Here is a 13,943-nt window from a genome sequence, read left to right on the forward strand (position 1 = left end):
CAATTTAGGACTTTGAGCAGGTGCTTGTGATAGTCTTTTTATCTTTGATAGCTGACTTTGCTCTTTATTTAAAGCCCTCATTCAGAGGCAGCATAAGTCCTCCCACTGTTTGTGGCCATACCTGTTGAGCATAGTGTTGGAGATAACAGGTCTCTTTTGTGTTGCTCTTGTTTGTTTCATCTTTCTTCCTATATCCCCACTCTCTTGCTGTCTTTGTCTGGGGAAAATGAGGTAGTAGCCTTTTTGCAATCAGTGGTGACTATGGGGAAATCAGTCAGCATTTCAAATCTTATGTACATTGGGTCCTGCGGAGAGGCTTCATATTTTGTCCGCGGCTTAGGAATAATGTTGGCAGCAATGGTGGGAAATGATTTTGTTTCTGAGCTAGCAGAAGTGTTTCTAAATGGATACATGACTTCACCTCCTCCTCCACCACTTTCACCCAACAGGTGTCTACTGGCCTCTTCAACAACACATGATACATTATCCAGTGGGGATGATCTAGATGGGCTCTTGGGGACAGTCTATCCCCACACTCTACTAGATACTTTCATCCTGGCTTTTCTCCTCCCAGAGTACCTCTGACTTCTTCACAATAATCATAATGAGCCTCTTCCCTTGGTTTAGAAATTGATGGGACAAACTTTCCTCCTGCTAAAGCTCAGTTTTTTCTGAGTTTCCTGTGGCTGCTTCAGTGTCAGTTTTGAATGCCTTAGAGCCCTCTTCATGCCCTTGTACGTTTAAAAAATTTAGCCATTTCAGCTTCAGGGTGTTTTCTTTTTTCTTTTCAAAGGCAACCATTATTTTCTATCTGCTCAAAATTGCGTATCAGCATATTTTTTCCTGGGGAAGGGGGGAGTGTTCTGCTACCATTCTTCTAAGGTTTTTTATCTTCATCCTTCCTCTGAGCTCTAGCTCCTTTTGGTATCGAAAACAAGCGTGACGGTTTGTCCAATCTGGTGTCTGTCAACTTCTACCCAAAGGGCTCTTAGAAAAACTTTGCATCAAAAATCAAAGTCACCAACTTTTTTATTTTTGTTCAAGGACAAACACTTCGGCTCTGATGTGCTGTGTGCCTCAGACACTGCAGGTGCGTATGGAAGCTGGGTTCTGGTTGCAGTACACCCCCCCCCAACACACACTTTTTGTCTGGTTTGTAGATGCAACTTGAAGTGCACTGGGTTCCTGCTAACCCGGTTCCCAGTGCCAGTGTTCCTTTCGTAGGACAAGACACCTGGTCACTCGATCCCCCAAGTGAAAAGTCCCTTTAGCCCCCTGTAAGTTCCTAGTAAATGGTATCCCTGTTACCTAGGGCCTGGGTACTGAAAAAGGCCCCTCAAAGCTGCAGCACAACTTGTGCCACCTTGAGGGACCCAGCACCGACTTATGCAGACTGCCATTGGAGGCTGTGTGACAAGGCATTTTCAAAATTGAAAACACAACATGGCACACACCCTGTGTGCCATGTCCCCTAAACACTATGCAATATATGTAGTCACCTCTCTCACAGGCCATACAGCCCTAAGGCAGGGTGCAATATAATACATGTGAGGGCATATCTGCATGAGCAGATGTGCCCCTGCTATGTATTTGTTGATTCTCCGACATAGTAGGTGATCAGTGCAGTAAAGTGCCATCTTTCTACCACAGTTACCACCACTTTTTGTTTGATGTTGGTGTGTTTAGAAATAAGTCAATCATGGTTTTTGTAAAGCGAAGCTAATCCCCCTTCAAGGTCTCAAGGTTCTGGGGGGTAGTGGGAGTTCAGTCAAAGAGCCAGGTCTTGAGGTCCTTCTTGAATTGAGGTAGTGAGGGTGATTGCCTGAGGTGTAGTGGAACAGCATTCCAGGTCTTTGCAGCGAGGTAAGAGAAGGATCTTCCTCCAGCTGAGTTCTTGTGTATTCTTGGTTTTGTAGCGAGGGCCAGTTGTACATAGTAAGTGTACAGGGAAGCCATTTTAAGTGGATGTGCTGGACAAGGGTCATAAGAGTTCCCCACCTACATGATGGCTTCTCTGAATCCTGGGATGCTTGGTATCAAACAACTCAGAATAATAAACACTCATTGATCCCAGTGATGGGTTTATTAAAAAATGCACATAGAGGGCACCCTATAGGTGCCCCCTGAAAACCTACCAACTACTAGTGTGTTGACTGACTGGTCCTGAGCAGTTCAGCCACAACAGATGCGTTTCTGCCCCTCCATCCCAAAAGGTGAGAGCCAGCGCTTTTGAGGGCCTGAGACAAAACCTTGCACTGGACAGAGGTGCGACCTCTCCCAGGCAGGATGGACATTTCATGGCGGGGAGCTTCAAAGGCCTTGCCACCTTTGTAATGCAACCCAGGTCTCTTCAAATGGTGGAGGTGACCAACTTCCCTGTCCTGACCCCACATTTGGCAGCAGCACAGGCCGGAAACTTGGCTAAATTAGGAGGAGTGCCCACTCCATGCCAATCCCACCCCTAAGGCGTACGAGCTGAAGTGGACACTACTTTTAACATTCCTCCATCTTGCTTGGAAGGAATTAGGCCACTAGGGTTAGGGTTATGCCCTCTTCCCAGTGAAAGTGGAGCGACCCTTGACCCTAGGGTAGGTCGCTTCCCCCGCCGCTGCAGCTCCACCTGCCCAGGCTCCTGCCACCCCCCAGCAAACCGTAAGTACTCCCTGCGCTCCCCCCGTCCAGCCCCTCGTTACTCATCTCTGTCTTCTGAACTCTCTCTCTTCCAACTTTTCTTCGTACCTCTGCTGTCCTCTCTCTGTCCATTTCCCTTCGTTTTCTGCCCTTCCTCTGGTATCCATTTTCTTCTGTTTTCTGCCCTTCCTCTGGTATCCATTTTCCTCAGTTTTCTGCTCTTCTTCTGTAGCCCATTTTCCTTCGTGTGCTGCTCTTCTCCTGTGTTCTTCTCCTCTTCTGCACCCCATTCCTGCGTGTTCTTCTCTTCTCCTGTTTTCTTCTCTTCTTCTGCTGCCCATTTTGTTCGTGTTCTGCTCTTCTTCACCCCATTTTTTTTGTGTTCTGCTCCTCTTCTTCACCCCATTTTCTTCATGTTCTGCTCCTCTTCACCCCATTTTTTTCGTGTTCTGCTCCTCTTCCTCACCCCATTTTCTTCGTGTTCTTCTCTTCTCCTGTGTTCTTCTCCTCTTCTGCACCCCATTCCTTCGTGTTCTGCTCTTCTCCTGTGTTCTTCTCCTCTTCTGCACCCCATTCCTTCGTGTTCTTCTCTTTTGCTGTAGTCCATTCCCTTTGTGATCTTCTCCTTCTGTAGTCCATTTCCTTTGTGTTCCTCTCTTCCTCTGTGTTCTTCTCTTCTTCTGTAGTCCATTTTTCTTCTTCCTTCTCTGTTCTCTCCCTTGTCCATTCTTCTTCACGTTTCCTGTGCTCTCCTCCTGGCCTTGCTCCTCGTTTTCAGCCTCCTTCCCCTGTGATATTCCTCTTCGGCCTCTGTCTTTTCGCACTTTCCCTTCCTCCTCTTCTTTCCCTTTCCTTTCTATCTGACCCCCGCCCTCTGCTTTCCCGCCGCCACCACCAGAGCGCCCCCACCCCCCCAGGTCCCATTCGTCGCCCCCCCTCCCGCCCCCAGCTGACCCCTCCTCCCCCCCTCCCCCCTCTTATGGCGGCCGCTGCGCGGCCGAGACAGCGACCCTTGACCCTAGGGTAGGTCGCTTCCCCCGCCGCTGCAGCTCCACCTGCCCAGGCTCCTGCCAACCACCAGCAAACCGTAAGTACTCCCTGCGCTCCCCCCATCCAGCCCCTCGTTACTCACCTCTGTCTTCTGAACTCTCCTCTTCCAACTTTTCTTCGTACCTCTGCTGTCCTCTCTCTGTCCATTTCCCTTCGTTTTCTGCCCTTCCTCTGGTATCCATTTTCCTCCATTTTCTGCCCTTCCTCTGGTATCCATTTTCCTCCGTTTTCTGCTCTTCTTCTGTAGCCCATTTTCCTTCGTGTTCTGCTCTTCTCCTGTGTTCTTCTCCTCTTCTGCACCCCATTCCTGCGTGTTCTTCTCTTCTCCTGTGTTCTTCTCTTCGTGTTCTTCTCTTCTTCTGCTGCCCATTTTCTTCGTGTTCTGCTCCTCTTCTTCACCCCATTTTCTTTGTGTTCTGCTACTCTTCACCCCATTTTCTTCGTGTTCTGCTCCTCTTCTTCACCCCATTTTCTTTGTGTTCTGCTCCTCTTCTTCACCCCATTTTCTTCGTGTTCTGCTCCTCTTCCTCACCCCATTTTCTTTGTGTTCTTCTCTTCTCCTGTGTTCTTCTCCTCTTCTGCACCCCATTCCTTTGTGTTCTCCTCTTCTGCACCCCATTCCTGTGTGTTTCTTCTCTTCTCCTGTGTTCTTCTCCTCTTCTGCACCCCATTCCTTTGTGTTCTTCTCTTCTGCTGTAGTCCATTCCCTTCGTGTTCTTCTCTTCTTCTGTGTTCTTCTCTTCTTCTGTGTTCTTCTCCTCTTCTGTGTTCTTCTCCTCTTCTGTGTTCTGCTCCTCTTCTGTGTTCTTCTCCTCTTCTGTAGTCCATTTTTCCTCTTCCTTCTCTGTTCTCTCCCTCGTCCATTCTTCTTCACGTTTCCTCTGCTCTCCTCCTGGCCTTGCTCCTCGTTTTCCGCCTCCTTCCCCTGTGATTTTCCTCTTCGGCCTCTTTCTTTTGGCACTTTCCCTTCCTCCTCTTCTTTCCCTTCTATCTGACCCCCCCCACCCCTGCCCTCTGCTTTCCCGCCGCCACCACCCGTGCGGCCCCGCCGCCCCGCTCCCATTCGTCACCCCCCCTCCCGCTCCCAGCTGACCCCTCCTCCTCCCCCTCCCTCTTATGGCGGCCGCTGCGCGACCGCGCCCAGCGCCACGACCCCTGGCCCCCAGCACTCCCAAACCCCCCAGTGCCGCTACGACCCCACCTCCCTCCACGCACTCAACCCGGGACGCTCTACAACCTGCTTCCAAGCCAACCCGAAACGCACTCATGGACCATTCGCATGTCTTACCTGCAAGCACACCTTCCACCGCAACTGCACCCCGCCCGCCAGCCCAAGCGCCAATAACCACCTCCAATGCATCCTCATCAACGCACGCTCCGTCCACAAGCATGCCATTGAACTATGGGACCTCCTGGACTCCACTGCACCAGACGTCGCCTTCATCACTGAGACCTGGATGAACGCCTCCTCGGCCCCCGACATCGCCATAGCCATCCCCGACAGCTACAAGATCACCAGGAGAGACCGCACCAACCAAGTCGGAGGAGGAATCGCCATCATATTCAAGGACTCCATCAACGTCACCACCTCCACTGAAGACACCCCCCCTCGCCGCCGAACACATGCACTTCCAGACCACACCGACCCCAGGACCATCCTCAGAGGAACTCTCATATACAGACCCCCTGGACCACGCGCCCTCTTCAGCGAATCCATCACTGACTTCATCTCCCCGCACGCCCTAGCCTCGCCGGACTACATCCTCCTCGGAGACCTCAACTTCCACCTGGAGCAGAACAACAACACCAACACCACCACCCCGCTCGCCAACCTCGGTCTCAAGCAACTGGTGAACACCCCTACTCACATCGCCGGACACACGATCGACCCCATCTTCTCTGCCAGCAACCATGTATCCTTCAGCCACTCCTCCGTAATACACTGGACCGACCACAGATGTGTCCACTTCACCTTCAGACGCAAGACTCTCCACCTCCGCACACAACCCATCCCACGCAGACATTGGAACAAAATCTCCACGGAACAGCTACTCTCCACTCTCAGCCACAACCAACCTACCATCACCACCGACGCCAACAACGCAGCCCTCAGTCTCACACAATGGATCTCCAACTGCGCTGACAACCTCGCACCCCTCAGAGGCCTCCCAAGACAGACCAACGCCAGGAAACCTCAATGGTTCACAGACGCCCTCAAGGAATCCAAAAAAAACTGCCGTACCCTTGAGAAAACCTGGTGCAAAGACCACACTGTAGAAAACATGTCTGCCCTAAAAAACGCCACCTGCGAACACCATCAGCTGATCCGCGCCACCAAAAGAACATCCTTCAAAGACAGACTGGACAAGAACACTCACAACAGCAAAGAACTCTTCAACATCGTCAAAGAGCTCTCCAATCCTAACGCCAACTCCAACTCCAACTCCATCACGCCCTCACAAGATCTCTGCAACTCCCTCGCTACCTTCTTCCATCGAAAGATCACCGACCTACACAACAGCTTCGGTCCTCAGACCCAGCCAACCACAACAGAACCCACAGACCCAGCCATCACCCACAACGCCTGGACACACCTCAGCGCGTAAGAGACCAAAACCACCATGAACACCATCCACTCCGATGCCCCCTTGCACCCCTGCCCCCACTTCATCTTCAACACAGCCGACTACATCATTGCCCCCCCATCTCCAGACCATCATCAACAGCTCGTTTGCATCTGCCACCTTCCCCGAGAGCTGGAAACACGCAGAAGTCAACACTCTCCTGAAGAAACCTACCGCGGACCCCAACGACCTGAAGAACTTCCACCCCATCTCGCTCCTCCCCTTCCCTGCCAAAGTCATCGAGAAGACCGTCAACAAGCAACTGACCAAATTCCTTGAAGACAACAACCTACTCGACCCCTCACCAGTGCGGATTCCGAGCCAACCACAGCACGGAAACCGCCCTCATCGCTGTCTCCGATGACATCAGAACTCTGCTGGACAACGGAGAAACAGACGCCCTCATCCTCCTCGACCTCTCGCCCGCCTTCGACACTGTCTGCCACCGAACCCTAATATCCCGCCTCCACTCCACCGGTATCCAAGGACAGGCCCTGGACTGGATCACCTCTTTCCTCTCTAACCGCTCCCAAAGAGTCTACCTCCCGCCGTTCCGCTCGGATCCCACCGAGGTCATCTGTGGCGTCCCACAGGGCTCCTCGCTCAGCCCGACTCTCTTCAATGTCTACATGAGCCCCCTCGCCGACATCGCACGCAAACACAACATCAACATCATCTCCTACGCCGACGACACCCAGCTGATACTTTCCCTCACCAAGGACCCTACCATCGCCAAGACCAACCTGCAGGATGGAATGAAAGACGTCGCAGAATGGATGAAACTCAGCCGCCTGAAACTGAACTCAGACAAAACGGAAGTCCTCATCCTCGGAAACACCCAGTCAGCCTGGGACAACTCTTGGTGGCCCACAGCCCTGGGCACCGCACCAACCCCCTCAGACCGCGCATGCAACCTCGGATTCATCCTGGAGCTTCTCACCATGACCAAACAAGTCAACGCTGTCTCGTCTTCCTGCTTCCTCACTCTCCGCATGCTCCGATAGATCTTCCGCTGGATCCCTGCTGACACCAGAAAAACTGTGACCCACGCCCTCGTCACAAGCCGCTTGGACTACGGAAACACCCTATACGCAGGAATCAACGCAAAACTCCAGAAACGTCTTCAGCTAATACAAAACGCCTCCGCACGCCTCATCCTTGACATACCCCGCCACAGCCACATGTCCGCCCACCTGAGACACCTGCACTGGCTACCCCTCAACAAAAGGATCACCTTCAGGCTCCTCACCCACGCACACAAAGCCCTTCACAACAAGGGACCCGGATACCTCAACCGTCGCCTCAGTTTCTACACGCCCACCCGTCAACTTCGCTCCGCCAGCCTCGCACTCGCCGCCGTCCCTCGCATCCGCCGCACCACGGCAGGTGGGAAATCCTTCTCCTACCTGGCGGCCATGACATGGAATTCCCTCCCCGCCAACCTCAGGACCACCCAGGACCACCTTGCATTCCGGAGGCAGCTCAAGACCTGGCTCTTCGAGCAGCAGTAACACCCTCCCACTAGCGCCTTGAGACCCTCACGGGTGAGTAGCACGCTTTATAAATATTACTGATTGATTGATTGATAAGAAGGGTGTAGTCACCCTAAAGATGTTCAGGCCATTGGCTACTGCCTGGCGCTCCCTGTAACACCCCTAAATTAGAGTATTTAGGTGGCAACCCTGACCCCTAGAACTCAGATTTTGACACCCTAAGACGATCCGGACGAAGAGTTGCACCCACACAAGAGGAAAAGAAGAAGCAGCTGACCTGGACCCAGTCCCTCCGGCCTGCCTGCTGACCTCAAAGAATCCTGCACAAAAAAGCCAACTTGTCCAGCCTTCAATAAAAACCTGAGTCTTTTGTGGTCTTTTGTGCCCTGCAACAAGAAACTCCAAGGAAAGGGCTCTGCTGCTGCTGGAACCCCAGAAACCCGACACCAGAAGTGACGCTGCACCCGACGTCCATGACCCAAAGTGAAGAGAATTCAAAATACATCTTGAGGTAAAGCTGGTTTTAGAAATGTATGTTTCGAAAATGCCACTTTCAGAAATTGGACATTTTCTTGCCTAACCATTTTGTGCCTCTGCCTCTCTGTGGAATACTCATCTGGGTCAAGATAACAGTTGGTCTGTTTGTGGATTCATTCTAGACAGTCACACAAAGAAGCTGAGGTGTGCCCTGCAATTCCTGATCAGTCTTCCTGAGCTAGAGTGGTGGGAGGAGCAGACACTTGCACCTGAATAGAACTGTGCCTGGCCCCACACAAAGCAGACACCAACTCCCTGAGTGTGTGTCTGGGGCTAGGGCAGGAAAAGGCAGGGTCTTGTGCACTACAAAGGCTTATCTTTCAAGTTTGCCTACTTCAAAGACAGAAATGGGTATAAGTACTGGACCTCTGACACCACAAAGTTAAAATCCTTATGGACTGAGGGCATTCTGCCAGGAAGAAGAGCTGGATGCTGTAGGAGGGACTGCCACTCAGCTTGTTGGTTTGTTATGATGGCTTGCTGCTTCTTTCCTGGGAGCGAAAGGTCTGGACTTTGCTTTCTACTCCCCTGAGCTTGCCTCCCGTTAAAACATCTTAGGGACATCAAAGACTTAATCTGCCAGAGCCTTTTGCTGAGAGTCCTGACTTGCCAAGTGGTGCTAGCTCCAGTCCCTGGGCCCTTGGAAGTGTAACCTTGTGACCTGAAGAGAAAATCCATGCACCTCAAGTGGTGAGGCAAATAAAAATAAATAAAAAAACTACACAGTGCCTGTCCCGCAGTGGGAAAATCAAAGCAGGGCATGTTCCACGGTGGAAGAATCAACACATTGCCTGTTCTCACTGTAGTCCTGTCATCTCAGCACATCTGGATTTTCCACGCATTGTCCCTGGGCATCAATTTGTCATTAACCACGCACTGCAGCAAGGAACCAAGGATGGGTGTCCGGAAATTGATGCATTGCCTTTCCTGCAAGGAAAGAATCAGCGCATAACCTCCCCTGCCAGTACGGAAGCGACACATTGCCACTCCTGCAAGAAAAAAAAAAAAATCAATGCACCACCTCCCCTGCACAGTAAGGAACCGATGTATCGCTTTGCTCTTCCGGCGCCACACCTCCCCTGTGGACCGCATCATCTTTGTTTCTGACGCATCCCAAGTACCTTTTGCTAAAAAACACAATCATTGAGTTTTATGGATTAAGACTCATTTAAGCCTTTAAAAAGTGAAATCTTTACTTACGTATGTTAGATTTTTTTCATTCTGGTCTTGTTTTACTCAGATAAATATTGGCTATTTTTTTCTAAACTGGCGTGGAGTACTTTTTTGGTGTTTTCACTGTGTTACTGTATGCGTGTGTGTATAAATACTTCACATATTGCCTCTGAGATAAGCCAGGCTGCTCCTGCCATTCTACCAAGAGGGTGAAGCAGGAGTTAGCTCAGCTGTGTGACTCCATTACTCTGACTAGAGTGAGGGTCCCTACTTAGACAGGGAGCAAACCACTGCCAACTAGAGACCCCATTTCTGCCCTTTTACGTGCTGCTCTTACTCTGTGTCAATAGCAGAGCAGTCAAAGCCTCTATCAATATAGGAAGATGAGAAAAGGATCGGAATACCCACCAACACTGACAGGATGTATTCTGTTGTTGGTAGGATGTACTGCAGTTACTCCTGTACTGGAACTAATCCTTTGATCATGATCTCGCTGCAGTTCTCGAATTATGCTGTCAAGGACACTCTCCTCCTGGTCATTCGTCTGCTGGCCAATCACTTGCTCTACGACTTCACCATTACCTTATTTAGAACAAATGCAACAAGGTAAGAAATGAGCCCGAGTAATCATGAGAAAGCAGCACCAATGCAACCTATTAATTGAACTTGCAATGAGGATGGCAAAGTATGAGTTTCAACTAAAAATAAGTAATGCCAACCAAGGAAAAAACGTAAAACAGCATGTATCAGTGTATGTGAATGATATAACAAGCTATGTTAGTTAAAATAACATTGAACAATATTATATACTTTCTACTTGGTAATACTTGTTTTAACATTTGTGTTTGAAAAGAAACGTGTGGTGTCTACAATGGCTTGGTCTTGCTACACACACTTTTCTATACCAGATCCTTTTACATTACGCTCTTCATATTCTTGTCCTTTGTGGCGTGCCATTCTCACACCGCTTGGTTATTTGGAATCATTCTTATATTATGTTTCCTTTATTTTTGCATTAATTGTTGTTTTTTAATTCGTAAGGTGAAGTTAGGATGCAGAAAGAAAACGGGGACATGAAATCCTTTCCATAACATGGTCAAGTGAATAACAATAGCATAACATGCAATCAATATAGCGTACACCAGTAAAAGATATTTTACAGATTTAATCATCATGAAAACACTATTTTCATGTGTTAAATCAGAAAATATAATGTATAAATCCATATTGAGAAGAAAAGTGTAGGAAACAGGGATAAGGAGAGTGAGAACATAAGAGACGTGAAACAAAAGACAAAGCATTTAGAGAATATTTGGGCATTCAAAATCATGCCTACAAATCATTCAAATTATTGCATATTGTGGAGTATTATCCATAGACATGTAGAAAGTATGGGAATGAAAAACTACATGTGACACTTCTTTGCCGGTTCTGGTGTAATGGGTTATCTCATGCCACTGTAGTGAAGTGTATTGAGTGTTGAAGCTCAAATGGACAAAACATCCACCTTCTCCTCTAACCTATTCATCCAACATAAAGGATCCTCAGACGCAACTAAATATGACTAATTGATCAATAAATTTATACTAAACTTGCTTGTCAGACGCTGTAGGAAAGTACCCTTTTTGACATGGTTGACACCAACTTTTTGCCTGGTATTTAATGTGATTTCGACTGAAAGTGCACTGGCTCCCTTCTAACCAGGTCCCCAGTGCCCGATCTCTTTCCCAAAACTGCACAGTTGTTCTCCACAATTTGCATAATCTTTAGCACCCTCTGTAAGTCCCTAGTAAATGGTACCACTGGTGCTAAGGGTACTAAGGAAGGTCCCTGAGGGCTGCAGCACCAGCTGTGCCACCCCCAGAGATCCTCAACAAACCTACACAGTGCTGCCACTGCAGACTGCATGTGTTGGTGCAAGTAAAACTGAAAACACGATCCGTTACATAGCCCTGTGTGCCAGGTTCCCTATCACTGCATGTGCCAGGTAAGTCACCCCTAAAGCAGGGTGCAGCAGGACACATTTGAGGGTACATATGCATGAGCATATATGCCCCTGCTGTATCTCTGTCGATTCTTAGACACAGTAAGTGAACAGGGAAGGTATTTTAAATACATGTGCTGGACAATGGTCACCACGAGTTTCCCAGCTAAATGATTGCTTCTCTGAACCCAGGAATGTTTTGTATCAAACATCTCAGATTAATAAACCCTAACTGATTACAGTGAGGTATTATTTAATAAATGCACCCAGAGGACACCTTAAAGGTGCCCCCTGAAAACCTACTAGCTATTAGTGTGTTAACTGACTGGCCCTGACCAGTTTAGCCACCTTAGCCACGTTTCTGACCCTTAAGGTGAAAGCCAGCGCTCTCAGGGCCTAGAGAAAAAAAGCCTGCACTGGGCGGGGGTATTGACAGCTCCTCCAGGCAGGATGAACATTCCAGGGCGGAAAGCTTCAAAGGCCTGGCCCAGGTCTCTCGAAATGGCGGAAATGACAGACCCCCGTGTCCTGACCCCGCTTTTGGTGACAGAACAGCCAGGATAATTAGGCAGGTTAGGAGGAGTGCCTACTTCATGCCAGTCCCACCCAAAGGTCGATGAGCTGAATTGGACACCACTTTTGAAATTCCTGCATCTTTGCTTGGAAGGAATTAGACCACTAGGGTTAGGGTTATGCCCGCTTCCCAGGTCATAGAAAGGGTGTAGTCACCCTAGGATGGGCAACCCATTAGCTGCCACCTGGCACTCCCTGTAATGCCCCTAAATTGAGTGGCACTCATGAACCCTAGATCTCGGATACCGACGACCTAAGAAGAAAAGGACACAGAGGAGTCACACTTGCAGAAGAGGAAAAGTTGACTTGGTACCAGCCCCACCAGCCTGCCTGCTGACCTCAACGGACTCTGCCCAAAAAGACTACTCGTCCTGCAGCTGAGACTCCAAGAAACACAGGACTGCCTGCCTTCCACAAAGACTCAGACTCCCATGAGCAGTGGATTTGCTCTCCAACAAAGTCTCAAGAAAGGACTCTGCAGCATCCGGGGTCGGAAATGGTATTGCATCCCACTCAGACTCGCAAATAGGAAGGGAACACCCCTTCCTATTTGCGAGTCGGAAATGCATATTGCGAGTCGGTCCCGACTCGCAATATGCATTTCTGAATAGCAAAGTGGCTTTTGCGCCTCGCAAACGGCGATTTTCGCCGTTTGCGAGGCGCAAACACTTTGCTACATCTGGCCCTCGATGCCTAAAGGCCACCCCTGCATTCAATGTCCCTGGAGAAAAGGACAAAGACACACCTATGTCCCCGAGCACCCCACATCTACAACCTACCTGTTTGTTGTCCCCAACTGGCTTCCTAGCCAAAGCCTACCGCCTGTCTTCACAAGGACCAATTCCCATTGAAAACCACTGGGCACTTGTCAGATTGCTGCACCCGGCCGTCCCAGTACTGCCCAGAATGACCTGCTGGTGTGGTTCTGATCAGTGCCCAGTATTTACCTTAGCTCTCCGAGACTGGCCTTGTAAGGCATCGTTAACTGTGTGTTTGCTGAACACCGTTTTCCTCCATAGGTTAACACTGAAAAAGTCTGAAATTTAAAGTGTCGATTTTTGAAACTGAAAAGTATTTATGCTTGACAATGTACTTACTTTGTAACTAAGTTCTTGGGTTTAAAGTATACATAAACAAAATAATTATTTTTCTAAATTGGTCTTGGATTTATTTATTGCCTCTGTGAATATAACAACAAATGCTTAGCACTACCCTCTGATAAATCTGCTTGCCCACACTACCACAAAATAGAGCATTGGTCCTATATACTTTTGCCTTGGCAAACCAATTGGGGATCCACTGGACTCTCTGCATGGTGTACTTTTAGTGCACCATATAAAGAGCCAGCTTCCTACAGACGTTATAATCAACATTTCAGAGGTGCATGCTTCTAATCTTGGTGATCGCCATTGCATCATCTTAGCTATTATCAGTGAAATGGCTATTCATCTGTGGACATGTATGGTTAAATCTGTCACTTCTACCAGATAATGTAGGCAGGCTAAGTGAACAAAAGGAGGTCAGGTAAGCCACAGGCTTTCAATATTTATAACCATACTCCAGCTAAAATAACATTGCGATGAGGTGCAATGGCAGAGTTTGTGTACGAAATCACTTCTTGATGTATTCTCCAGCTTTGAAAGTGAGGGAGCATCCTTGCCTTAAGCAGGAGGCCCATGCTTAGTTACACAGAATTTAGGAGCATAAGAATTTCAGTCATGCCTCTCAGGAATCTGTAACAACTGGTCAGTAGATCAGCTCAGTGTTCAGGGGAGTACACACGGTCCAATAATTCTCGCCAAAAGATTCTGGAAGCGATTTAGAGAATAAATGATCTAGCAGCAGGTTATACAGACCTCTGATGTATTTTGGTACTTG

At 48.9% G+C, this 13,943-nt stretch overlaps 1 protein-coding gene across 2 annotated transcripts in view; it reads right to left on the bottom strand.

The window, feature by feature from the left end:
• BRWD3 (bromodomain and WD repeat domain containing 3) overlaps nt 1–13,943 on the bottom strand; it is a 993,456-nt gene that overhangs the window by 784,281 nt on the left and 195,232 nt on the right. For both annotated transcript variants that reach the window (XM_069212579.1, XM_069212580.1), the window contains exon 18: nt 9,917–10,090. In XM_069212579.1, the coding sequence (XP_069068680.1) occupies nt 9,917–10,090 (174 nt within the window). The remainder of the gene's footprint in view (nt 1–9,916; nt 10,091–13,943) is intronic.

The sequence above is a fragment of the Pleurodeles waltl genome, chromosome 2_1 (genome assembly GCF_031143425.1).
Source record: "Pleurodeles waltl isolate 20211129_DDA chromosome 2_1, aPleWal1.hap1.20221129, whole genome shotgun sequence".
Lineage (NCBI taxonomy): Eukaryota > Metazoa > Chordata > Amphibia > Caudata > Salamandridae > Pleurodeles > Pleurodeles waltl.